The sequence below is a fragment of the Pagrus major genome, chromosome 23 (genome assembly GCF_040436345.1).
Source record: "Pagrus major chromosome 23, Pma_NU_1.0".
Classification (NCBI taxonomy): domain Eukaryota; kingdom Metazoa; phylum Chordata; class Actinopteri; order Spariformes; family Sparidae; genus Pagrus; species Pagrus major.
The window spans coordinates 25,399,931-25,427,064 of record NC_133237.1 but is presented as its reverse complement, the minus strand read 5'-3'; the positions used below and the strand labels follow the sequence as shown (position 1 = coordinate 25,427,064).

At 42.3% G+C, this 27,134-nt stretch overlaps 2 protein-coding genes across 2 annotated transcripts; one reads left to right on the top strand and one right to left on the bottom strand.

The window, feature by feature from the left end:
• The first annotated feature begins 2,473 nt into the window (after nt 1-2,473).
• gas7a (growth arrest-specific 7a) lies at nt 2,474-20,841 on the top strand. Its single transcript, XM_073494825.1, has 10 exons — nt 2,474-2,602; nt 9,773-9,862; nt 10,811-10,926; nt 13,212-13,286; nt 14,376-14,454; nt 16,431-16,562; nt 17,714-17,837; nt 19,810-19,889; nt 20,124-20,222; nt 20,663-20,841. The coding sequence occupies exons 1-10, from the start codon at nt 2,474-2,476 to the stop codon at nt 20,774-20,776; spliced, it is 1,038 nt and encodes a 345-aa protein (XP_073350926.1). The 3' UTR covers nt 20,777-20,841.
• A 4,715-nt stretch (nt 20,842-25,556) lies between these two features.
• rcvrna (recoverin a) lies at nt 25,557-26,909 on the bottom strand. Its single transcript, XM_073494846.1, has 3 exons — nt 26,529-26,909; nt 25,791-25,902; nt 25,557-25,675 (listed from the first exon to the last, which is right to left on the bottom strand). The coding sequence occupies exons 1-3, from the start codon at nt 26,907-26,909 to the stop codon at nt 25,557-25,559; spliced, it is 612 nt and encodes a 203-aa protein (XP_073350947.1).
• Nucleotides 26,910-27,134: the final 225 nt, after the last annotated feature.

Below are 27,134 nucleotides of genomic sequence, written 5' to 3'. Positions count from 1 at the left end.
TTCTTTAATGCCTCTCGTGAGCGTCGCTGCTATTTTTGGCCTCGTCTTTTTTTCTGGAGGCGTCCTGGTCCGAGCAGCATCCACGGCTGCGACCTCAGGGGTCGAACTCACGTGTCACGTGTTTACCTTCAGCTGGAGATGAGTCGCTGTGATATGCAACGAGCGGACAGCTCATGAATCACGGCCGATGAAGAACCATTGAAGGCTGATAGGAAGAAAAAGCAGGGACGTTACTTTGGAGCTGTAAAGCCCAGAGGCCGGCTCATTAATGACTCCCTACAATATGTGTTTATATATAGTTTTGAGGAGACGACTGTATGAATCTGAAAATAACTCGGTGACAAGACGAGCCAACAAACACACATCTTGACCTCAGATTTCCTGTAAATTTTGCTGTTATTCGTCATTGTTTTGGTGTGAAGGAGACCTCGTCAGTGTCCGTCTGTAAGTACGACTCCAGATGTTTCTGTCTTCAATAACGTGAGGTTTATAATCTGTTTGTCTTCAGTTAACGGACGCCACAGCAGCACAAAGACTGGTCAGCCCGCAGAGATCGCTGATGTCGCTCTGAGGAAACCCACCACGAACAAACAGGCAAGTCTGCAGACAAGAAGAGGCTGTTTAACAAGAGGTTCGGACTGTGTGTGTGTGAGGTGTGAAGAGGCTGTTTCCTCGTATGGATATCGACCAACCCGTCGTCCAAATCAAAAGGCAAAATCTGTTGTTTGTTTGTCCCCCCTAAAACAAGACGTATGTGCCTCCCAAAATCATTGACAAAACATCTGTTTTGATGATGTGACTATCTTGGTTGAGGTTTGTTCAGGTTTAGGCAGGAAAAGGGAAAGATTGTGGTACTTTATTGTCACAAGACTTCCTCCTTTCCTCCCGTCATAATCACCACAGCCACTAGAGGGCAGTGTGAATGTAAGCATGCTGTATATTGTCTGTAGTTGTTTGTCGCTCTTGTTATCTGACATTTGTGTACGTATGGAGCCTCAACTATTAATGAAGCTGTTTCCTGTAACAGTTTCATGTAGCACTGAAGCAATAATTTAATAAATCGGCTCGTGGTTCACCATTAAATTTTAGTTTCTGTCCTCGCTCAAGTAGCTCGCTCTCTACTGTGACAATCTCTGGATGACCTCAGTGCAAAAACCATCAGAGCCTCCCTCGATCTTTTCTCCTCGTCAGTCCACAATATGGTCTCAGTATCTCTATGATACTGAGCTGCAGCGCTCCGCCCGGTGAAGGCAGGGCCCGCTCCCGCCGCTCTGATGAACGCGGGCCAACTCCGATTACATGCCAACCCACGTGACTAATTACGAGTCAGATGAGGGCATACCGTGTCAGGATCACACAGGAGACTGTAGATGGACAGACAGCCGGGCCATATGGGCGGCTGAGATTTGGACTCCACTTGTCACAGAGTTTGTCAGCTTTCGGAAAAGGAGGCCAGCCAAGACAGCGAAAGCTCACGGTGGGAGTGTTGGGAGCGCTGGGGGCGCACGGATCTCCAAAACCTGGACCGGGGACTGTGGCGATCGGCCGCCATGTTCTGTGCTGCGAAGGTGAGAACGTGGTTGTTTTTGCTCTGGCTGTGATGGTGTTGTTGGACCCAGGTGGATGTTGTGAGCTTGTGTTTGATGGCGAAGCACAGGAGGAGGATGACGGTGATGTAGCTGCCGCCGCCGCCTCGCCCGCACACGCTTACTGTAAACACGAGCGTCACATTCATACAGAAACACTTGAGCGCAGTTTGTTGACACACCTTTTTAACCCCGTCGATGACGCTAAATCTCCTCCACACAATCAGAGCGGCTGCGTCTGATTGGCTGCCTGTTTTCCCCTCCTGCTCGCTCTCTCCTCCCCTCCTCCTCTGGTTTCCCTCCCACTCGTAATTAGTCTTTAAAGATCATCATTGAACCATTTCCATCAAACCAACCCCCCCTCCAGCACCGCCACCTCCAGCTCCACCGCTGCTGCTGCTGCTGCTGCTCCCTCCTCCCTCACTACCAGCCTCTCTGGGGAGGGAGGTGTGGCGGAGATCATGTAAATAAATCCCCCTCCTCCACCTCCTCTTCTTACTCTCTTTATTTCCCTTCATTGGTCTTTCTCCCCCCTCTCTCTCTCTCTCTGCATGGGTGAGGAGGTGTGAGGGGTGAGGAGGGTTATGCAGACCCCCTCTCAGGCAGCATCCATCTCCTCGCAGCGTTCAAACCTTAAAACTCGTGTGACAGCAGCTTAACCGGAGGCTAGACTTCGTCACGCTCCCACCGACTCCCCCTCCAACCCCACTCCTCTCGCCTCACCTCCCCCTTCCTCCTCCCCCCCCCACACATGCAGCGCAGCTCCACTCCACTCGGTTGTAGCTTGTGAGACTGAAGGCAGCCTCGGTGCGTGGAGGGAAAGACAGCGAGAGAGAGGAGAGAGTGAGAGGAGAGTGTGAGGCTTTCCCAGAATAGGTGAGAGGGAGATGATGATGGAAGCCAGCTTCGACACTGAGGAGAGTTTTGACGATCCCTCCTGTCTCGCCCCGCAGCCCCCCGGCTCGGTTTCGCCCGCCAAGAGGCAGATCAGGGAGGTCAAGGAGACCAAGATCACGGTGAGTACACCAGAACTTCATCCTCTTCTTCTTCTTCTTCTCCTTCTTCTTCTTCTTCTATCTCTTAAGTTCATCTCTTCTCTTTGTATCATCTGTTGACTGCAAGCTCAGATCACGATGCATTGTGGGTTCATGCTGGAGTAACATGGGGGCTTCCCCTTCCCTGCATATTGGAAACCACATTAGTCTGAATGAAGAAGCCGTCCAGGAGTCTTGAGTCCTGACTGTCCTCGATCCATAAATATCGATTAGACGCCTGTCAATGCAATTTTATTGAAATGTTAGTGAAGTGAGTGATAAAGTCGAGAAGCCAGCTGGTATTTTTTTAGACTCAGTCTGTCAGATAAACGTCTCGATCTCTGAGCGTTTGTGCAACGAGTTGTTGCTCGGCGCGTCGCCCGTAACAGCTCATCTGCAGGGCAGTGCGGGTCAAAGTGAACACTTTGTGCACCAGATAACGAGGAACTCCCCCTTTTTAATTATTTGAGCTCCATCAGTCTGTGACGAGGAATTAAACACCAATATATTGTGTGAAGTATCTTTTAAAGATGTTCAGACTGTGGCTGCGTTATATAATCTCATATAATGATGAGTGTGGGAGGAGGAGGGGTGAGGCGAACGTGTGGTGGTGATGGTGAGGAGACAGACAGACAGACGGACAGACAGACAGACGGACAGACAGACAAGTGGTTTTTGTGTCTCTCAGGCTGATTTTGCGCTCGGTGGGCTCGCTGACCTGCTGCAGCCACGGGAGTCGTCAGTATTGTGAAAAAGAAAAGAAGAAAAAAAAAACACAGCAGACCTGCGAGGGATGCAGCAGCAAGTCCAGTTTCCATGGTGACAAAAGCAATAGCACTGATTAATGGGTGTTGAAATGGAAAACACTGGCAGAGGAGGAGGAGGAGGAGGAAGAGGAGGAGGAGGAGGGAAGCCATTCAGATATTCAGCGAAGACATACTGTTTGAAAAAATGATTTTTGTTCTTCTCTCAATGCAAAATCTTCTCAAAGGTTTTGTGTTGTTGTGGTCGGCTTCATGAGCGATTTCACAAGCTTTCTCCTGTTTAATTTTGATTTTTGAGTAATGCTACAGTCTTCATTTTTAAATTTTAATCATTGGTCTTTGTGTTATTTTATTGATTTTTATTCACTACCTTTTAACATTTCTTTATTTTATTGATTGTTTTTATTTGTTTATTCTTTTGTTGTCTGTGTGCGGGAGATAGTTGTTTGTATAACCCTGCTTTAATCGATCTAAAGTAAAAACCATAACAGCTCGAGCGTTCATTGTTTTGCAGCAGAAAGCTATGACTTCTGTCGTCTGTATGTCGTCATCACATTGTACGCTCGTTACGTGACGTTACATGTAAAACATGGTGACGAGGAGAAGAGCAGCAGGTCGATTTTTGTGACGCAGCTTCAGTCATTTTCTGATGTTATTGTGTTTTGAATTTCACAGCCTTTTACATTAGATTGTACAGATTTTTTTGGAATATAAATCATTTTAAGATAGCAAGGAAATTACATCACTGTCCTACTCCAAACAACAACAACAAAATGAGCATAGTCCAAAAAAAACCTAAAATGCACACAGTCCAAAAAAATGTGTACAGTCCAAATAAAACGCAGTAATGTACATAGTAAAAAAAAACTCATAAAAATGTACAGTCAGAAAAAAACATAAAAATGTACAAAGTCCAAAAACAAACAAAAAAATTGCAAACTCCAAAAAACTGAGAAAATGTACATTCTCCAAAAACGGAAGAAAAAAATAAATAAACATGGTACATAGTCAATAGTTTGGGTCGATGTTTCTGTGTGTATTTAGTAAAATTTGATGATAGTGTCTGAATTGATTATTTATGACACAATTTAAACACCTTTATGAATTATTATTGTTTATGGACTTACATAACAGTTTAGTTTATGTAGAACAGACACAGATGTGAAGCATTTAAAGAAACTTCACAATAAGCATCAGTACCAGTGGAGGCTCTGGTGGACCTTCAGACAATGAAAAGCACTTCATGCAGATAAAGTTGAGTATTTTAACACAATTGTATATGTTAATTAGTTATATGTCGCACACTCGATGACAGTCTTGTTCAGGGTCAGACGACCGTCATGTCAACATGTTGCTAATTTGATTAATCAGCTTCTTCCTTTCCACCTGTGCTTTCATCGAGGTGAGCTCCTCTCCAAACTCACTCACATCCCCAAATATCTTAATTATCTCCTCATAAACAGGATAATAGAGGAGAGTTAAATTTAGAAAACCCAGCCCATAAATAAAATAAAATAATCTGTGCGCAGAGCAGCTGAGTAAACGACCCTGAGGCGTGAATGTGAAATATTTCTGCTGCAGTTGATGAAGAAGAAAACCACAGGTGTATAATGGAGCTGTAGCTGCATGACGTCAGTCCACAAAGGTGTCTTTTTGTTCGCCTCACGTTACACAACCCTCCACAGTTGTCATGGAGACGCACACACATGCATGACTGTTGGCAAAATGGACCCTCGCAGGGCGCCGAGGACGCTTCACGCATCAGATAAGAGAAGAAGAAGAAGAAGAAGAAGGAGCTGCTGTGTAACCTTGTTTTCACCTTCAGCTCCGGGTGTGACCAAATGCATTCGTTCCAGTCCTGCGTGTTTGTCAGAATATTAAATATTCATGCGCGTGAGGTTTGACTTGTTGCTCGGCGGCTCGTTAAGGCTTCGTTGGCGGGAGTCTAATGGGGTGATTTGATTGGTTATTGAGGAGGGGAAGAAAGAAATGGAGGGGAAGAAAAAGGCAACAGTGGGAATAGAGAGGAAGTCTGAGATTGTTTTGTTATGGGAAGGTGTGTGTGTGTGTGTGTGTGTGTGTGTGTGTGTGTGTGTGTGTGTGTGTGTGTGTGTGTGTGTGGTTGGAGGGGAGGGGGGGTCTTTTACAGCAAAAGTAATTTGTCGCTTAGCAACAGCAGCAGAGCATCCTACAGTCTCATTCGCTGAAATGTTTTGCTCAGAAATGGATGTGAGGAGGGAGGAAGTGGCTGTTATATTTTGTGTGTGCGTCTCTCTCGGGCCTTTTCTTCGCTGACTGTGTCATGATTTTTTATTTTCCTGCGTTCAGCAAGAGCGAAATAAATAAATAAAAACATTAAAATGTGTAATGAAACAACCGCTGCCTGCAGCCTGGATACAAAACTCTCCTGAGAGTGAGCGTTTACCAATGCTGAGTGAGGACAAAATGTCCCAATTCGCTCGACAAATCGTTGCCGTTGTCTTTTTTTTTTTTTTTCCTGCAGCTTTGTTTTGTGCTGAACTGAAACATTTTGAAGCAGCGCAGCCTCGAGTCCAAACAACTGGACTCGAGATCCCTCACAAGGATTTATTACACACTGTGTCACAAAGGTAATCTGTATTAATATTTAATTCCCGACCCTGGAGCAGCTCACTAAGCAGCCATAAAGGAGAAGTAAGTTGGCCAGACAGCCTTCCTGTAGATAAATGGTCTCATTTTGCGCTTGGATGTGAGAGGCAGATAAACAACAGGCATGATAGATGTGGAGCCGGTGTAATGGAAAATCTGGTGCCCATGACAATCAGTATGATCTCTGAGGCAGAAAATGAACAAAGTGACCGGTCGAGTAAATCACAGCGCCGTTCTTACGACTACAAACTGTTACTGCGACTTAATGTGTCTCATTTTTATTCACAGTGTTGTTGTTGTATATCGGTATGCCCCTTTGGCAAGTAGCCATATTAGTGTCTCCTCTGGATTTCAGTGATTATATAAGAGAGAAGGAGTATTACTCATCTGTTTTTTTTGAAGTTGTTTATTGGAAACCTTTCAGATGGAGAGCTGCGGCGGCAGTGCAGAGAATGAAGAGGTCGATGTGGAGGGTTCGCTGGACGTGTTTTCATGCTCAGCGTTTGTTTGAAGCTGCGCGAGGCCGAGAGTTTTATGCAAAGAGCGCACACCTGCAGCAGAGATATTTTATGTTTTAAAAAATAAATCAGATGTGTGTGTGAAGTGTACTGTAGAGCACAATTATCTACAACTCTGCAGCTCTGCAGAGGGTTTCTGCCTCCAGGTTTCACCGCTTTCTTTAGCCCCATCATGTTATTGCCAACACATCCTCATACCAGAATGACCGAATAGGTCGATTGCCAGTGACTTTCAAAACCACATGACTGTAGCAGCGTACCAGACCTCTGTTGTTGTTGTCGATCACAGTTTAGTTTACGGTTTAGGAAAGAAAACTCAACCCAATCACCAGAATAAATGTTGTAATTAAGTTTCTCTCAGATATGTTTCCTTCTTGTTGGATTTTAATGTGTGTTTAAGTAAAATTTTCCTCTCACAAGGTTGTGCTTACGTCTGGTTAGGTTTAGGCACAGAAAAGGGTTCGTTAGGGTTCAGGAAGAAACAAGGTTTGGCTTAAAAAAGCTGGTTTTGGTCACCACAAAAACATGATTTACATGATATCCAGTGGTTTCACGCTAACAAACGTTGGATCTCCAGCTCAAGCAGTGATCTCTGGTTTGGCTGAAAATTGCCCAGCCAAACCATTGGGTTTGGTTCCACTAACATGGCTGCAAATTGTCCCTGCGTCTTGCTAAAAATATCCGGTTTTCAGCTGCAAATATTCTCGAAATCTCGTTAAAAATATTCAGTGGTTTCAGCTGGAAATTGTTCTGACGTCTTCGTTTAAAATATCCAGTTTTCAGCTGCAAGTTCTCCCAACACTTCATCAAAAATATTCATTTTTTGCCACCAATGTGACTGGAAATTGTCAAAACGTCTTGTTTAAAATATCCGGTGTCGTTGTCACTGACATGATTGTAAATGTGAAACTTATCCAGTGAAACTTCCGTCTTGAGCGTTGGTTCGGCAGCCATTTCAGGGTGAAAGTCGTATTAGCAGAACAACATGGTCCTAAATGGGCCCTCATTCGTTCCAGTTAAAGTTTAATCACCTGGCTCAGGTGCAAAACAAGTCCTCCAGGTTTCAGGACCCATAGAGCCAGTACAGACTTCTCTGGGTAAGACTGAAGATAATAATAATCATGTTTGAAGTGTTTCTTTTGTAATGAATGTGTAAAAACTCCTCCTGGGCCAAAGCTTTTGTCACGTGACCTGTAATTTAGACCGTGACCACTGCAGCAAACTGCCCACACATCCTGCCTCTCTCCTCCTGAGCCTCTTCCTTCAGCATCACCGCCCGAGCTGATGAACATGAACCTCACCGACATCGTGTTGTTCAAACAGTGTCACACCTTTACTTGAAATTTCTCCGGTAACAGAACGAAGCAGTTCGTGGGAGCCAGCTGATAAACGCTCCGTGTTTTTCTTCAGTGTGTGTGTGTGACAGCAGTTGGGCGGTGAGCTCATGCAGCACACACACTGTGACTCAGTGTGTTTTCGTGTGTTTGTGGATGAAGCGTCCTGTCTGGATGTCCATGTAGTTTGTAGCAGCGGTTGACATGGCACAGAGGGTATCTCGCCGTGCCAGGAGGGAGGGCTCGCAGATGGTGAACATTACATAATTGCAGCCCCTGAGAGTAATTGAGGACGCTGTGGACCATGGAGTCTGTATTCAGGCTGAGTGCTGGGTGTTTATCTGCAACACTACATATTCTCCAGTGGTTAAAGTTCGTTTGTTCAGTTTCAGAGAGACACCGAGGTACAAAAAGGTTTCTCTGTGTTTCTGAGTGGACATGGTTGTCTCTCTCTCTCTCTCTCTCTGCCTGAAGGCCCGTCGGGTCGGTCACCTTCTGAGTGGTCAACATCACCACATTTGTATGTTTACTCATGCCTGACCTTTCTCCTCTCATCTGCATGAAATTAAAACCCAGGCCTGTGACCTCACTCTCTCACAGACATCATTTTAACTCTTAATGCAGCCCGACCGCCAGAATAAATGTTGGTAATTAACGTTTCTTTATGTTCAATTTAAAATGTTTATGTTGTGTTTATGCCCCGGTTAGGTTTAGGCACAAAAATCACTTGGTTAAGGTCAGGAAAAGATTATGATCTGGCTTACAATACCTGGTTTACAGCTACAAGTTGTCCTGACAGTTTGCAAAAATAACCAGATTTTTGGCTGCAAAACATCCCAAAAATCTTGTCAAAATATCTGGTTTTGTTGCCACTAACATGGCTTAAAAATTGTCCTTATGTCTCACTAAAAACCACCAGATTATCCATTGGAAATTGACATCCCACTACATATACCTGGTTTTCAGCTGCAGGTTGCCCCGTCTACTTGTCAAAAATATCCTGTTTTGCTGCCACTAAGAAATTAGAAATTGGCATCTTGCAAAAAAAAACCAGATTAAAGGCTAAAAATTGTCCCGTCTCTTCAAAAATATCCAGTTTTGTTGCCACATACACGACTGGGAAATTGTCCAGACAGCTTGGGTACCTGGGTTCTGGCTGCAGACTGCCTCGTCTTCTTGTCAAAAATATCCGGTTTTGGTGCCGCTGACAAGGCTGGAAATTGTCCTGACATCCTGCCAAAAGTACCTGCTTCACGGCTAAAAATCCAGTTTTGTTGCTACTAACACAGCTGGAAAGTCTCCCGACAACTCACTAAATATATAACCAGTTTTCAGCTGCAAATAGTCCCGGCGTCCCACTAAAAATACACTTTTTGACTGCAAATGGTCTTGGCATCTTGTTAAAAATATTGCCACTAACACAACTAGAAATTGCCCAGGCATGTCACTAAAAATACCCAGATTCGTTGCCACTAACATGGCTGGAAATTATTCTGACATCTCACAAAATATACCCAGTTTTTGGCAGCAAACTGTTCCGATGTCTCATCAAAAATATTGGGATTCATTTCCACTGACACAGCTGGAAATTCTCCCGACGACTCACTAAATATATCCGGTTTCGTTTGCAAATATTCCCGGCGTCTCACCACAAATACGCAGGTTTTGGCTGCAAATTATTCAGATGCCTCATCAAATATATCCAGATTTGTTGCCTCACACACGGCTTGAAATCGTCCCGGTGTCAAAAATATCTGGTGGTGTCACGCTTACAAATGTTGACGTGGCGTTGCATTTTATCCTGGCGACTGGGCTGCCTCATGTCACGTTTGGCTCACAGATCTGTTTTTTCATTTCTCTATTACCTCACTGCCTCTAATCTGTGAATTTCCTCTGTTTTTGCTTCAGATCAACTGTGTGACTTTCCCTCTGCCTGGTGAAGGTCCGGAGCAGCAGCTCCTGAAGCCCAACGAATGGAGCTACTGCGATTATTTCTGGGTGAGTTCTGCTGAAACACACAAGAAACTACAGTCTAACGATTCTTTGTGATATTCTGCTGGTGATTGCCGACTAATTAAACTTTAGTTAATACTTATTTCACTATGAAATACTTTATAAACCATTTATGAAGCAGTTGTAAAGGTCTCCTCCAAGAGAAGCACCTAAAGGTTCCTGTCAACACGTCATTGACCTTTAGAAACAGACCTTTGCTGGTAAATGTGCAGCTAAAAGCTAAACACTGAATGACGTGACTAACAGAAGGCAGTCAATATGCTTTTTGCTGCTCACAAATGGATCCGCTCTCCTTGTCGTTTAACAAAAGACACAATCGTCTTTCATGTGTGCGTGGGTGGATCACAGGTGGACGGCTGATCGACCGGCTCCTCTAGCGAACACACCGATCCTCCTGGTTTAAATGTCTCCCCGTCGGCTGCTGTAACTTTCAGTTTCCATACATTTCCATCCTAAATTAGATGAGTATTGAAAAACCCTTCAGCCTGCATAATGGACTGAAACCCGACGCCTGTTTCCTCCCCGTGCGTCGCTTGTTTGGCTCCTTGTTCGCAGCCTGTCGCGTCGACCTGCTCTTGATGTTCGGTGCGTCGGCCGCTGACCTGCTGCTCAGAGCCGCCGTGCGAAATAAGAGCTGACACCTCTGGAGACGCACATCAGCCCCGTCACAAACAAGACAAAGTGCTGCCTCGCATCCACACAGCCAGTGATTGACGCACACACACACACCAACGCATGTCCTGCTTGACATGCGAGTGTGAGTCACGCATTCAGAGCTCATTCTCACAAAACCCCTACACACTCTCAAACCTAAACAACAGGGAGGTGTTGGTGGACGCTCTGTCCATGAACTCATGGCTGTAGTTGTTTATCAGTCCACCGCTGTTTTTTAATAATGCCCTCCTCCTCCTCGTCTTCCTTCTTCCTCCTCAGGCCGACAAGAAGGACCCCCAGGGGACGACCTCGGTGGCGGGTTTCGAGGTTCTTCTGCAGAAGCAGCTGAAGGGCAAACAGATGCAGAAGGAGATGGCCGAGTTTATCCATGAGAGGTAACAGCTTTGTTTCAGATAAGACTGTGACAACAACAACAAACAGAGGCTGCAGTTTGCTGACAACAGTTTTAATGAATTAATTAACACGAGTGTCAGACGTTGAGTTGCTCTGGAGGCAGAATAATTCCTGCTGGAGGAGCCGGAGAAGATTTTATTATTATTATTTATAATTGGCTCAGGTAAAATATAGATGTTTAAGCTTGGAAAGTCAGCAAGCATACGAATAACTGGGATAAATCTGGCACTGTAGGCTTCTGTGAACCTCAGATACGTTGCAACTTTACATTTCTTTAGGTTCATTTTTCTATTTTTATGTTTAGACAACGCTGTGCTTCTGGTCTGCAAAAAAAGATCACGTTTTGGCTTAAAATATCTGGTTATTTTTACACAAACACTGCTGCAACAAGTCAAGATATCTGGTGGTTTCCTGCTTACAAATGTTGAAACGTGGTCTTGAACGGTGGTGCCTGGCTTGGCAGTCAGCTTATTATTATTATTATTATGTCAGTGACCTCCTCTCGTAAAGGTTAAAGCTGGTGTTATTCGACATTCCTCTCATTGTTAGGAAAATCCCATTAAAGAGACCAAAATCAAACAGATTATTGATCTTAATGTAACAACAATGGAGCTCAATACATAGATTCAACACCTAATGCACCATGTCCTCCTGTTTGACCAACGTTTGTTTAAAACTACAGCGAGCAGCTGCTTCTGGGAATTATTAAGACTTTTTTCAACCATTTTTTTTAAAAATGAAAGAATGAAAGTTCGTTTCAATCTAAATCGTTTCACTGAGTTAACTTATGTTTGCTAAAAGTATCTTGCATAAACATAAAGTAGATAAGCTGTGTATTTTTTATTTTCATTTGTTTTATCATGTTTAACTCTTTATTGAGCAAATGTGATTAAGATAATTACACCAACAGATTTAGCTGAGCATGTTCTCCTCTGAAAATGTCAAATGTAAAAATATAAAACATTTATACGGCGCAATCCGCACACAAATAACACAACTTTACACTTTTAAACAGCGTGCACGTGATACACCAATCCTTCCTGTTAACTATTACTGAAGAGCAGATCAGGTGACCTTCACCATCATTGTAACGTTTTGTTTGGGTTAGAAAGCGATTACGTGACATATGTGACTACGTGTAATACGTCTGTTAACTTACGAACAAATCAACATTGATTTTTGTGGAGCACGGACCCGAGCATCCTGGGTGAAAGTCCTGCTTTTATCTCCATCCACTTGGACTTTTCTCACTCTTTATTCTACGTTTTACCACGTGGTATCTGGACAAAGTCGTTTTCCATTGCACCCAATTTTAAAATCTAAAGCTGTGTTGTTTGTACGCAGATTGAAGCCACTCGTCTTGTTATCTACGCACAAAGAACAGACCCCTGTTCATTAAGACGTCCTAAAATTGTGTTTATGACGCGCACGAAAATCCTTGTGATGTCTCCAGAGAAAGCTTAATTTCTAAGAGGATCTGTAGGGTGAAGGGTTCAAAGCTTTTGCCTTCACGCTGAGGATTTTAATTTATACTTGCGCTCAGTAATTGAGGCCTTTTTTTAATCTCAAAGAAGCAACTGAGGATACAGGAAATGCATCGATGTCTCCTGCTGAATCTGAAACAAGATGTCAAAAAAAAACAACATGAATAATTAGTTCAGCTTAAAACTTTTACATCCGATCTCACGCCTCTCTATATAATTAGCTCCACCTAATTCAAACAAAAGCTCCATTCACGTCCTCGTCGCCAGTCGTGGGAAGTTAATGAGGATTCTTCTTCTCTCGAATCCTTCAAGTAGGATTTTCTTTTCACTGCTGACCTTTCTGCGTTGTTTCTCTGGGAGTATCTGAACATTAAGTCAAAGAATGGGCCTTGTGACCTTCTTTAGGGTGACAGATTTACTCAGGTGTGGATGGTAAATGTGCAACCGGTGGAGGAAGTGAATGTCACAAAGGGCACAAACATGGATTCCTTGGTTGAACGGCCCCTTAGGGGGGGAAAATATGAGCGCATCTCATTTCCATCATGGAAATGAGAACAGCCGCTGTGAAAATGTGCAACTGCTGGAGTACAATGGGATTATTGATGCACGGGAGTCGGGGGCCATGTGGGTTTCACACTTTGCAGTCGAATCGCAGTGGAAGTTTCTGTCGTCCCGCTGCAGCGCCGCCCCTGAAATAATCAGCTCTGAAGCATTTTCTTTTCCTCCCTTGAGCCAGGCAGCGATCTCAGGGTTTTTCACATCTCGGGTTCTTTGTGTTTCAGGATAAAGATTGAAGAAGAATATGCCAAGAACCTCTCCAAGCTGTCTCTGAGCCCTCTGGCACTACAGGAGGAAGGGTGAGTGCAGTAAACACGATGTGTTTGCAGCATCCAGAGCTCCACGTCGAGTAATTAAAAGTCCAGAGACGGGAGTGTTTTAAAAATAGATTTATTCCCACACTACTCTCCGTGTTTGATGCACCTATCAAAAGGCTGTTTCAAAGAGTGTTTTCTATTGTTAGTCTGTCAGCGAGATAATCTTTGCAGACAGGAGAGATAAAGCTTGGCTCGACAAACGGTTGAGGTTGGTCGCTGTCCAGCTTTTGGAAATTCCACGATAACATTTTTTTGTTTGAGCCATAAAAAATAAAATCTAATGGAGACACAAACAGTCCAGATGTCAAGTGTGCAGGGTTGAGGATGTGTGTGTTTAACAGAGCGACGACACAATACTGGGTTATTTTTATCCGGTATGGAGTGGTGCAGTCTGTAGTCCTAAAACCCAGAATCCAGTTCCCTCGTCTCAAAGTCTGTGAGCTTTTTAAATTGTTTATGAAACAGTCTGATGATTATAAATGACCTGTACCAGCAAACGAGACCATCAGCGAAAAGACCGCTATTTTTATATAGTTGTTGTTAACCCCTGTGCTCGAGTCCGATCACATATATCACATTTATCACATATGCAATCAGATATAAATACATTACCTCATCGCGATCCGTCCTGCAGTCTCTCTGTCATCGCTTCCAAAACAAACGTGCTAGCAAAGATCTTTACGACAGCAGGCGCTGGTGTCGCACCGCTTTTGTCAAAAGGCTGGAGATATTCGTTTTGTTCTATGACATAAAATACTTAATTAAATGTCCCACAATTAAGTTATAAAGCTCTTAAGTTTCTAAATGAGGCTACAGAGGTTGTCGGGGACATTAAACGTCATCACAGCGAACACGGAGACTCATCTGCTCACTAGTCCGTCTTCACAGGCCCACTTTAGCTACAAACTATTCTGACTCTAACTTTACCACTTGTACATTGATCAGCTTACAGAAAATGTGTGTAGTAAAATTTAAATGATAGCAACTATATGTTTTGGTGTAATATTGCCGGAGAATAGTTAAGTATGTTTGCTTTCTAAGGTGAAATTTGAATTGATTTCTTTCCCTCAGGACTCTCGGAGAAGCCTGGACTCAGCTGAAGAAGAGTCTTCACGATGAGGCCGAAGTTCACCTCAAGTTCTCCAACAAGGTAAAATCTGCTCGTTGACTTAATTATGAGTTAGTTAAATGACCCAGATATTAACCCACAACTATTTTGATGACCAATTTGTTGTTCAGGTCATTTTTCAACTCTCTGATTTAAGCGTATGATTGGAAACTGAAAATCTTTGTGTTTTGTCTTTTTTCCACTATTTTCTGTCATTTTATCGACAAAAAGATCAATTTGAAGGATTATAGGTGTAAAAAAAATAAGTAATCACTGACGTTAACATTTTTATCTTCCTCTAAATCCCAAACATCACAAAGTCTACTTCCCTCGCCTCTGCGGATGCCTTTTGTTTGCAGTTTTCTGCCCCCTCGGGTTAAGTGTTTTTACGTTTTCAATCACCTGAAGTAATGGATACCCGATCTGAACACATCCTGAGGTGACGTGGCTTGTTTACCTTGACCTTGTCAGAAGAAAATGACCTGCACGCGAATCGATTACCAGCCATGCAGAAACGGCACACTGGCCTCGGTCGGAAGCCTTAAAATAACGCGGTAGCTGCCTGGGAGCTTTTCGTAGCCCCTCCGTTGTCTGATTAATTAGTTGCGTTTTCTGACGAGCCCCCGACCCGACGGCCACGCGGGCCCTCCCTGCTGCACCAGCGTACGACCCTCCACGCTTCGCTGTGAGGCGGGTGAGGAGAAGGTAACCTGTGGTCATGCTGGGAATGAGACGTCTTATCAAGGCTGCAGAAGCTCTGGCTCTTTCTGTTTTTTCTAATAAGCTGCATTTCATCTGTATCTCCTCGCTCTGGCATTTCGCACTCAATTAGGATTCTGTACAGAGCGCCCACACTGCTGACAAGCACTTTGTAGTTTATTGAAGTGTCATAAAAAACAATCTTTTTCACATTATTGGACAAGTGTTGGTGGGAGGAATAAAAACAGAGACTAAAAAAATGTAATTGTCTTCCTTTATGGTGATGAATGTGGCTTCAGAGGACGGGGAACAGGCTTTATTAAAGGGGCTGTAACGATCTGTAGCAATAACCATCTATTAATCACTTTTTTATTGGCCGTACGTGAGCGGACTGTAACGTGAACGTGGCGCGAAGAATTAGACCTTCCCCGTCTCTCTCGGTTGCCGATGCAAGCCTGTGGACGACTTGTTGAAGTTGTTTGATGCCGATGGTCCAGAGGATGTGACTTTATGCTAACGGAGAGCAACAGTAGCTAATGTGGGCTAACGTAATCCGGGGAATCCAGGGATTATTCCCTGAAAAATGATGATAAGAAACGATTCCTGGTTTACAGACCTGCACCAACAGTGAACGGGGTCCATTCTGGGCCAAGATCCATCCTTCATCCAAGTTTCGTGGAAATTCGTTTTGTAGTTTTTGTGTAATCCTGCTGACAAGCAAACAAAGGGACACGGGTCCTTGGTGAAGGTAATTAATGTACTTGCTTTAACCAAAACCAAGATCTTTCCCTTAACTTAACCAAGATGTTTAGGTGCCTGAACTTCAAAACTTTCACAACGTTAACTACATTATATATTTAATGTCACGTACGTAATCCTAACCAAAGTTGTTTCTTCCCAAAAACTAAACAAAACGCTAGTGTTTCACAATATAATGTGGTTAACGTCACATAGGTAAGCTTCTTATCGTGTTGTCAACGGATATACCTCAAATATTACGATGGTGTAATGTAGTCAGAGGTGTGGAGGCTTTCTACCAGAGCTGAACAACCCATATAGAAATTGTACTCACAGATTTTTTTCCTTCCCTTTTCATAGATGTATTTTCCATTTGGTGAACATGGCCTACATAATGTTGGATATCATAAATAAAGAATAAATATATACAACCACTACAGTGCATACAGTAGGAGGGAGAGCAGCGGAGTGTAAATTAATCACCTCTGCGGCAGGAGTGTGATTATGTAGTGCTCGAAAACACATGACACAACGAGAATTGTTTTAATTACCATTAACAGCTGACTGACTTGTTTTCACAGCTCCACACCGAGGTGGAAAAACCCTTGCTGACATTCAGGGGTGACAACTTCAAGAAGGACCTGAAAAAGTACGACCATCACATTGCCGACCTCAGGAAGCAGCTGGCGAGTCGCTACGCAGGTGTGGAGAAGGTACTGAGTCTGACATACCTGTAGGTACACCGATATCTGTTTCCCGACACTCCTGACTGGCCATTTTTTACCTCCATATACTGCAAAAGTAAATGATGAAGTAGAATAAAAACAGCTTCAGTGACTCATACACTTTGAATATCTGTTTCTGCTTCCCACCTGCTAAAAGCGTTACATGAACGAATGTAATTCCTCAATAAACACACACAATGTTTTGTTTATATTTGGTTTTTGGGGCATCTTGTGGTGTAACAAAGGTATATCACAGTGGGCAGCAGCATTATGTGGGCGATCTGTCTGCACTACCAGAAATAAGACAAGAAGGCAAAGCGGAGGCAGGAATATTGTTCTGCATTTCATTCAACACGTCCACCTCAGCCAACACTAAAAATATGTTTGTTTTTTTGGCATTTTAACAAATGTTTAATAATTCTACTTAGGTTGTTTCATGCACATGTTCAACATTTGAAAATCATTTCCAGCTAACTAGCTAACTCTTACTCATGGCCTTGGAAATAATGCTTTAATTGTGGCTGTAGACAGAGTCAGTTAGCTGTATGCTAATAATAATGATTACAGCTAACAATAAAGCAAACAAACACATTGTTTAATACATTTCTTAAACTTTTGTTTTTGTGTGTCTTACACTTTAATGTTTTGAAAAGGCTAAAAAAAAAGACATCCTTGAAATTCTTGAAGCTAGGTTAGCTAGGTTTAGCTAACAGTCAGTTGTGTTGCATGGTGAGTTTTCATTCACTGTTTACTGTCTGTTACTGAAGTTGTCTCAGCTCAAAACAAACTTTGGCTCCATCTTGGCTCTAAAACGACCTCATCAGTGGGTTCATATGACTCCATCCCACATGTTTTCTTTTTGCTGATGTCTCTTGAAAACAGATTTTCTTGGCTTGTGCGTCAGTGTTACTTGTGTTTACCTTTCAAACACTATCACACCATGACCTTGGACAGAATAAGAGGAAAGACTCAATAATATGGATTAAGAAAAGATTAAATGTGGAGACCGGGATCAGAGCGCAGATGACGGTAGCCAACATGAAAAGGCTGTAATGACCCTCGTAATAGATGTAAGGACGGTAAATCTAAAGGATTACGCTGAATGACTCATTGTTTCTGCGTTCACACATCACACACAGGCCCGTAAAGCCCTGGCAGACAGACAGAAGGATCTGGAGGTGAAGACCCAGCAGCTGGAGATCAAACTGAGCAACAAGACGGAGGAGGACATAAAGAAGGCCCGGCGGAAATCCACACAAGCAGGTCAGAGGTCGCAGAGTCGGAGCTTAAATAAGAGATAGACACGGCTTGTGTTGGGAAGTGCAGTTGTTTAGATGTCACCAAGTAGGTGTACAGGGCCACATGGAAGAACTGGAAGGTTGTGTTAAGAGAGTACAGTAGTCTGAACAGAACGCTTCAGCTCTCCTGATCCTAAAATGTCCGACAGTGAAACAGAAACATCACTGCAGCTCTTTAAAAATTCATCCAGCGAAGGTGAAAAACACATCCCCGTCTTCGACAGCGAGTGCAGTGAGCCGGGAGGACATTTGGCCCCGACCCTCGAGTTGCTCACCGACATCATTTAAATGTGCCATATGAGCGCTATTGATCAGAGCTGTGGACTGTGACTAATCTACTGGTGGAGACAGAACCAGATACGTTCCTGCAGCGCTGTCTCTCTACTGAGGCTCTGCAGAGCTGAACTGTATTACAGCACGACCTCGTCTTCTTCTTCACTTCTTTACTTTTCCTGTACTTCTCGTTGCTTAAATGCATCATTACGAAGTAAATATAGATCACACATTGAGCACGTGTACATGCGCACTAATAAACCGATCATTATCTGATTTATGGAGTTTATTTAAGCGGTCATGTACGCAGCGTAATGCGATATGCTTTATTGGATAAAAGCCATTATCAGATTACGAAAAATCTGATAAACACAGCTAGTTTTTTGCCCAATATTTCTGTTTTAATCTGGTTTATTTCGTTCTTTTACATCCGTGCATGTGTAAGAACTTAAAAGAAACCGGATGTTGTAAAGCGGATTTGTTTTCTGCACAAGAATGAGGGCATCACTTTGCATGTTTTACGTCACATACTTGGAAAGAAATCCAACTAATTGACTGAATAACATGAACCCATTTTTTCCATTATCTCATTACTAAAGTGCACATAAACACGTCACATCAGATTATTATCATAACCTTGATTATTCCCAGTTAGCGGATTATTGTGGTCATGTGAACGTGCTCACTGTAATGGATCCACCGGGCAGGAAATCTCCCAGGAAAAGTTGATCAATCTCCGTATTTCATCTTTCTAATTTAAATCTAAACATGGTCTTATTTGTCACGTGAAGGAAGAGTTTGGGATCAGCGACACCAGCAGCCAAATCAGTGTGATCGATCATAATTACTTTTCTGAAACTGAAAAGTGGGAATAAATGTGACAAAGGTGTTTCACAGACAGGTTGTCACAGAACTCGGTCCAAATGTTCACATTAAACGATGATTCAAGTTTTAAAGTCAAAGCGAACGTGAGAAGTTCAAGTTTTTTGAGCGCTGATTTAAAAATAGCAGCTTTCAAACCAAAATCTGAGATCTGATTCATGTTTGTCCCAGAAATGTTCGGCACATGTGGACAAAGACAGCGAGTCGACGTCAAAAACTATTGTTGAAGATTTGTTTTTATTTATTTTATAAAGCTGTTTGGCACCTTTTGTTGTAAAAGAATAAATAAATAAGCCCAAGATTTTAGGAAAGAGCACTTCTAATACCACACTGTGAAAGAAGTATCGACAGCCGCAGTATCAAAAATGCTCATTATGCAGAAAAATGGTCTGTGATGAAATCTAAGAGGTTTTGTTGGGTTAAGATTTTTCTCAACACTTCATCCTTCAGTTCATCTTCAGTTAATCAAGCCTGAAGTCAGCAAATTTTGAGAAACATGGTTTTGAACAGGACAGGAAGGGAATGAAAAACCGTAATCTGAAAAATAACTTGTAACTAAAGCTGTCAGACAAACGTAGTGAAGTAAAAAGTGCAACATTTGCCTCTGATGTGTAGTGTCAATCATTTAGGAGTGATGTGTGAGCGCCCTCTGCTGGTCCTGAAGGGTTTCTGCTCCATGTGTATCACAGATTATACAACTACTAGATAACAGACACACAGTGCTGCTTCCTCGTGGATCTGACCTCCGACCTCTCCTTCATGTTCTTGTTTTCATTCTGCAGGAGACGACCTGATGCGCTGTGTGGATCTGTACAACCAGACTCAGTGCAAGTGGTTCGAAGAAATGGTCACCACCAGCATGGTAACACCGTCTCTTAAAAAGAGCCTTTTACTTTTAACTAGAAAGAATATTTAAAGACTGATAAATATTGGTAGATTTTGCTAAAATTATCATTATTATTATTATTGTACACTTACTGCAGGGGAGTCTGAGTGACACCAAACAACCAGGAAGTAAAACCAGTGTCAACAACACCAGAATTAAAAGTTTGTCTTCGTTACTGACTCTGAACTCATCTCATCTTTCTATTTCCAGGAGCTGGAGAAACTGGAGGTTGAACGGATCGAGTGGATTCAGCAGCATCTACGCCAGTACACGACTCTGCGGCATGAAACGGACATGTTCAATCAGAGTGTGAGTTCCTTTTTACCTTGAAATGTGATCGAAACGCTCAAAATTGAGCATGGCAGGTACCTCACCTGTGCTGCTGGACTACTGGAGGAGGAGGAGGAGATGGCTGGAATGAAAAATAAGTATTATACAGGAAGAGGAAAGAGATAAAATTACTTTAGCGTGTAAGAAGACGACAACAACATCCACAAATCTGCCTAGAATTTGAAGAAAGATCTGTTTACATTCAGAACTTGCCTTGAAATCATCATGTTTTTAAGTTGTCTTCCGTCTCAAAGTCATCCAGTGATAGATGTCTGTATATCCATGTGTAGACTGCAAACAACAACTGCTAATAGCTAATTCGGCAAACTTTTGATGGTGCTTATTAGCCTGAACACACCAGATTTTAACCCCAATGTAATGCTGATGTTTTCTGGGTTCATGTTACTGTTTACCTGTAGATGGTGGAGCCGGTCGACCAGCTGCTGCAGACCGTGGATCCATCCAAAGACAGAGAGCTGTGGGTGAAGGAGAACAAAACCAGCGAGGTTCGACCTGTGGATATGGACATTTAGACCGTTCCTGACCCGGGATCAGCCATCCTGTCTTCAGTATTACAACACACAGATCCACTGAGTCCCAGAACACTACTTCTAGTAACTTCTAGTAACACTGATCCAGGGACAGTGCATGTTCAGACCACTGAGGTTCTGCTCATCCTCTCTCTGACTGGAGCATCAGGAGGAAAAGGTTCATACTTAACGCAGTCTGAGTGCAGGAAACAGTAACGGATCACAGTACCAGCATGTTCCTCCGAAATTTTAACCCTATCATAATCAACATTAGCTTATTGAATGCCATTTAACATATTCTGCTGTTTACCTGTTGTAAAGTTGACACTATTAAAAAAAAAAAACAACTCTATGTATTTTGAATCGTTTAGTTTAGCTTCAATCGACATTTTTCCATTTTGAGTAAACCAAAAGAAAAAAACTCTGATTATTGATATTAACCTTTATTTTAGATACGATATTGAAGCATATTGAGATCTTAGAATGAATATGATATATTTTCATATTTTGCTGGTCCATTTTGGTGGAAATGCATGTTTTGAATATCTTGCTTTTACTGCATATGGAGAGCTGCACAACTTGCAGAACCATGATGGTTGTTTCTGGTGAAATCACGCGAGGCACTCTGCATCTTGTACAAGTGACAGAATCAATTTAGGAGCTTTTTCTCACAAACACAAAAAGAGAAGTTGTGTTCAGCGTTAATATCCAGTAACCTCAACTGTTTAAAAAAACAAACACACACACACATACAGTGTTTAGGAATGTGGATTTGTTCGCCACACGTCCCAACACGTGGTCGATCAGATTTAGGCCAGGGTCTATTTTGGATCAGTCCGGAGGAAAAAGGTGGTCCAAGTTACACTGAAACACCCTTTAGTGCCTCACGGTTATATACCTGGAATGTCCTTGACATCTTCTACTCTGCATCAGTGTACATTTGTACATACAGGCTAGATGTATTTTGCTGTCAAATGTTTAACAGGTCCCAGATGTTTGGGCCGATGAGGTGTTTGTACGGTACGATGTTGTTCGTTTTATTTTTGGTAAATGTACAGAGAATATCTTTACGATGGTGGACGGTAAAAAGATGGCACAGAAGAGGATGAGGGCAACTGGGAAATAAAAATGGGTTCCAGGTTTAAGTCAAGAAAAAAATCAGAATTGTGAAAAAAGAAAAGGTCAAAACTCAATTTCTTTTGTTTTTCCAGCGGCCCTCATCCTCTTCAGTAAAACAGAAAACATGCAGCAGAAGGTGAAATTTGACAAATTATTACGAAAAGAGAAAAACAGAAGATAAGGGATCGATGAGGATTGATCAGGGTTGATCTGGACTGGATGTTATCGATCGATCCAGTTGCACAAATGCAAACACATCTTATCAGAGACTGCATGTACAGTGTGTGTCTGTGTTCACATGTGTGTGTCTGTCTTTGTCTTTACATTTTGTTGTGGTCAGTCTGTTCTGGATTTGTTTGGGTTATTAACTTTCTGTGGCTGTTTTTTTTTTTGTTGTTTTTTAATTTCTCAAGAGCACGAAGCCAATCAGAGAACACAGAGTCATGTTGTAATCCTAATCCAGCTGCCGGGCACAAAAAAAAAGAAATGCTATGAAAAAAATTATATAAAAGCTTACCTGCCTTATCGCCACACTGATACAGCGCATTGCGTTATTTTTTGGGTTAATTAAAGAAAAGTTTATTTAAACGATGAATGGATTCAGCACATTCAGACTTTTGCTTTAAAACCCAAAACGGCTTCATGCGCAGGTTTGAATAGCATATCTGTTGTAGAGGTTTTATCAGTGTGTGTCAATGTTGTGCACTAAATGTAAAGAATTATTACGTTCCAGCTAAATGTTCATGATGACGTAACGGTTGAGTTTACTGCCCTTCTGTGATTAACATTTTTCATAACGTGCATTAAATCCGATGTTCCCGATGTTTTTTTGAGAATGTTTGATCATAGGTGACCTCTGTCCGGACGGTGTACTGTGGAATGCCGTGTCCAAAATAAATCTCCTCTTTGAAAATTAAATATCACGGTGTCTTATTATGTAACTGCACGGGGAAGGTTAGGACCTTTTGCGGTCAGTTTACAGGCTCATCAGACTCCACTGGATTCAGTCCAGCACAGATTGAGAGGGAAAGTAAAGCAGTTGGATGAACGCTGATGCAGAAAACAGGCTTTAGGACAACGATACCAAGCTAACCCCCACGTTTCTGATGAAGAAGCTTTACTGTACGGACTCTGATTCTATACAGGAGTATTAAATATATTGCATAATTTCATATCAAATACAAAACAGATAAGATTTGTTCAGTAATCTGCAGCAACTGATGTGATGTTCATTTCTGGGAAATAAGCTGATTCATTTTCAGTCTTAAGAATGAAGTAAAAACCGGTGATCCCCCTCTAATGTCTGTCTGCAACAGCCAGCAGCTGCTTAGCTTAGCTTAGCACAAAGTCTGGAAACAAAGGACGATATATTAAAATCTGGACACAGCTGCTCAGACTTCCCGGGTATGAAATGATCCGGATCTTCCATAGCACACAGAGACCAGCGCCCGGCTAACTTGAATAGAGTTAAAATAATTCAATCTTGCGGCTCTTCTACACTTTCCAAATGTTATTGGACCAAACGACTCAAATTATGAAGTTATTTGATGGGGGTTGTGACGCTCAAAGAAAGTGGATCCACTGTTTCACAGCCGCTTCTTTGACAATGTAAGCTTATGAGGAACACAGTGCATCACGTGAAGATGTAATAACACCACAAAAGTTGGCTTCAAACCCTGGCGCTCTTCCTGGGGTCTTGCTGAAAACGGGGAAACAGCTCTCCTGGCTCTGTCAGATACAACCTCATACCCAAACAACTTAATATGTCGATGGCCAGTGACTCTTATAACTACATATAACACTGTCAAGCAACTTGACGATTGCAGCTATAGGCGTACCAGGCGGTTGCAGTTTGGTTTTCAGAAAACTACTTAGTTAAGTTCTCCTACTACAGTTTGAAACGTCTTCATTTATTTTTTGGCTGTTGTCGTATCTGCAGTTGCACAATGTAGTGACATACATCCACTTTACAGTCTGCACGTCCTTTTTGCTTCTGGGGTCAACTCTGCACTCTACGTCGGTACTTTTTCATCCACTTGAGATTGATGCTTTTCTTTGCTCTTGCTCGCCTCGGCTGCACGTACTTGCTGCACCATATCTTGCTTCTTGTGTGTGTTTGGTTTTTTTTTTCATTTTTTATTAAACTGGCCCAGGGATGTGTGCTTCGCCTTCAAAACTGCCGACAGTATAAACCGCTGTCAAGCCACAGCACGGCACGGCATGAGAATCTGACTCGCTAAAGAATTTGTGCCTCGCTTCGGGCTCGTATCCACATATATATTTTTTCTAGCAGAGATTTCTGGCAGCTTGCTGGTATAGAAAAAAAAAGCTGCTCATAACTGAACACTTGGTAAATCACAACAGAGGCAAAGCCAAACCTTTAAACACTTTATAGGTCACACAGTAGGTTATTTAATATGCTGTTGATGAATTAATTCATTTGGCATATTTCTAACGGACATTTTTATCTACCGTATACGTGATACCAGCAAAAAAAGCTGACGTACGTATGTATTAACAATGTTGTTCCGCGTTCATATTAACTAGACACACTTGAGTCAGGAGGTTGTTCGTCTCAATTGACCTTCAGCTCTTAATAGGATTGGCTGATGCAGGTGGATTGTTAACATGAGCCTAATTCCTTTCATAAGGAGCTCTCGTCCCGACTTTCTCGACCATCAACCTAATGAATGAATCCAAGTGTGGACAAACACGCCGGTACGCCGCCGGCCATGAGGGAGTAAAGTAGCTGTCTGGAAAAAAGGCTGGTATGCAAACACATGGGGGGAGGGGGGTGTCGTACAGCCCTGCAGAGCCAGAGAGCAGCAAATGGAAAATCTTATTGATTAAAGCTGAATGTGACAAAGTACAAAGGAAAAGATTTTGCAAACATGAAACTCATGCAGCATGTGACTTAAATGTCCCTGAAGCTGCGAATGAAGAGACAAAAACATCAGATCTGTGTGGAGTGATGAGGAGACCGTCACCTTCCTCACATTAATACCTGACAAAAACTAGATAACTCATCATCATTTGACGTTTGGATATAATAAACACCATCAGCTGTTAGTCTAGATGAACCAACTACTAATATTCACATTGCAATTTTTGCTAAATTTGGATGAAAACCTAGTTTGAAGTAAAAAAAGACGACAGGGTTTGAACTTTAAAGACTGTTAGACAATCTGTGTATTAGATATATAAATTAAAAGCGAACCTGAATTTAATTCATTTACTTTTAATGCTGATTAATAAGCGTTTTCGCAGACCTTACACCAAAACGCAACGTTAGCTGGTCTTAACTAGCCGGAGTGCAGTTGCTGCCCCAAAAAACACACATTCACTGGTGTATAATTGGTACTTTTATGGTGCTATAATGACGTTTAATACAGATCCACAGTGAAAATGCTTCATTTTTCAAGTTTCATTACCATTTCAAGAGTTCCTTTGCCTTTTGCTTTACAGTGTTAAATGTGATTAATTAATTGCTTTCTGGGTACAAAAAATGCAAAACATCCATAAATTAATGACTTCTTAAAAAAAAAAAAAGAGAGAGAGAGAGAGAGAAATATGGGTCAAGCAGAAACAAGCAGTCATGTTAACACATCATGTCAGAATGTAAACAGAGAAATAAAAACAGTCTTAAAAACACATTTAAACCAGATTATTGCTTCTTCTCTTTGAGCTTGTCTTTAATTTTCTGAGGCTCATCGTATTGTATCAACCGCAGGATCTCCTTGTTGTCCATCACGCCCTGAATGAATTCTCCTTCAGAGATTTTATCTGTGGGGAAAAAAAGATGAAAAACAGCACAAGAAGAGAAGCGTCAACACATGTTGGTGCTTGTGAAGGTAAAGAAAAGGTTTAAAGCAGAAGGAGTCGATGAGTCGTGAGTTACCGTCGTCCTTCTTCCCGAAGAATTCCCAGATTTTCGCGGCCCGCTTCTCCGGCGTGTTTTCGTCATCAGGGAGATTCTTCTGGTCGTCAATGGGGATCATGTTGAATATCGACTGCGTGAGAAAAACTTTATTTTAAACATGTTTTTACAGTGCCTTAACAGTATATGATATTATCCTAAAGAATATAAAGGATCCATGTACTCTAACCTCCATTACTGCCGAAACAATCAAAATATTCAACATTTCTCAAACAACAAACTCAATGACTTGCAGTTTTTCAACGCTTTCTAACACTGTAAATTAAATATTTTGTTTTTTGGGCCAGTTTGTCTGACTAAACGAGCAATTAAACAATTAAAAACAGGGATACTATTTTGCCCACAAGGATTTAAAACCATGTTACCAAGTCTACAATATTATGGACGCATTAATTACTCGCTTACAACCCCATTCACCCTTTCTTTTGTTTCCATTGCACAAAATTTTGAGGGAGTAACGGTGATACATTACCTGCCAAGCAGCAAATTTATTAATTATACCCAATTTTGGAGCAATACCATCTTGTTTTCAACATTTATTCAGTTGTGAAAGACTTTTAGAAAGAGTCAAACGTTATGAATTACTGCAGGGATGAAGTTAACTTCTGTCAAATATATAATCAATCAAATACTGAGTTGTGAGAAACAAATATTTTCAGGTTTCTGCACCATCAGGATGAAAGAAGAAGCTTTAAGTACCCTAACAATCTCTAGGATTTCATTATTGCTGATGGTTCCGTTGCCGTCCACGTCGTACAGGCCGAAGGCCCACTCCAGCTTCTGCAGAGTCTTTCCTCCGGACGTGAGGTGAAGAGCGACGATGTATTCCTTAAAGTCCAACGTGCCGTCTGAATTGGTGTCAAAACTCCTGAATACGTGCCGGGCGTACTCTGTGGGGTCTGCGTTCGGGAAGAAGCTGGCGTAGATGCCCTCAAACTGCGCCTTGGTGATCTTCCCAGTGGGGCACTCCTTCAGGAACGACTGGTACCAGGTGCACAGCTCGGCCTCGGTGTACTTGGTGTTGGACTTGAGATCTTCCAGGAGCTCCTTTGACAAAGAGCCGCTCTTTGTATTCCCCATCCTTCAAACTCACTCTCATAAAGGTAAAACTTCTCCTTCTTCTTCTTCTTCTTCTTCTCTTCCTGTCTGTCTGCCAGTCACTCTGCCTTGTGTTCACCCCGGCGGCCCCTCAAGGTACCAAACGGGATTATGGTCATCGCTACCTAAATCCAGACAGCTGTCTTGAAGATTAAGGGGATAACCACGTCACTCCACTATGACACCTTTTTGAAGCCACAGTTAAAT

Coding starts and splice junctions, on each gene's coding strand:
- gas7a (XM_073494825.1), top strand. CDS start 2,474: ATGATGATGGAAGCCAGCTTCGACACTGAGGAGAGTTTTGACGATCCC. Junction 13,287..14,375: donor CTGGCACTACAGGAGGAAGG/GTGAGTGCAGTA, acceptor TCTTTCCCTCAG/GACTCTCGGAGAAGCCTGGA. Junction 20,223..20,662: donor CGGACATGTTCAATCAGAGT/GTGAGTTCCTTT, acceptor GTTTACCTGTAG/ATGGTGGAGCCGGTCGACCA.
- rcvrna (XM_073494846.1), bottom strand. CDS start 26,909: ATGGGGAATACAAAGAGCGGCTCTTTGTCAAAGGAGCTCCTGGAAGAT. Junction 25,903..26,528: donor AAATCCTAGAGATTGTTAGG/GTACTTAAAGCT, acceptor TTTCTCACGCAG/TCGATATTCAACATGATCCC. Junction 25,676..25,790: donor CTTCGGGAAGAAGGACGACG/GTAACTCACGAC, acceptor TTTTCCCCACAG/ATAAAATCTCTGAAGGAGAA.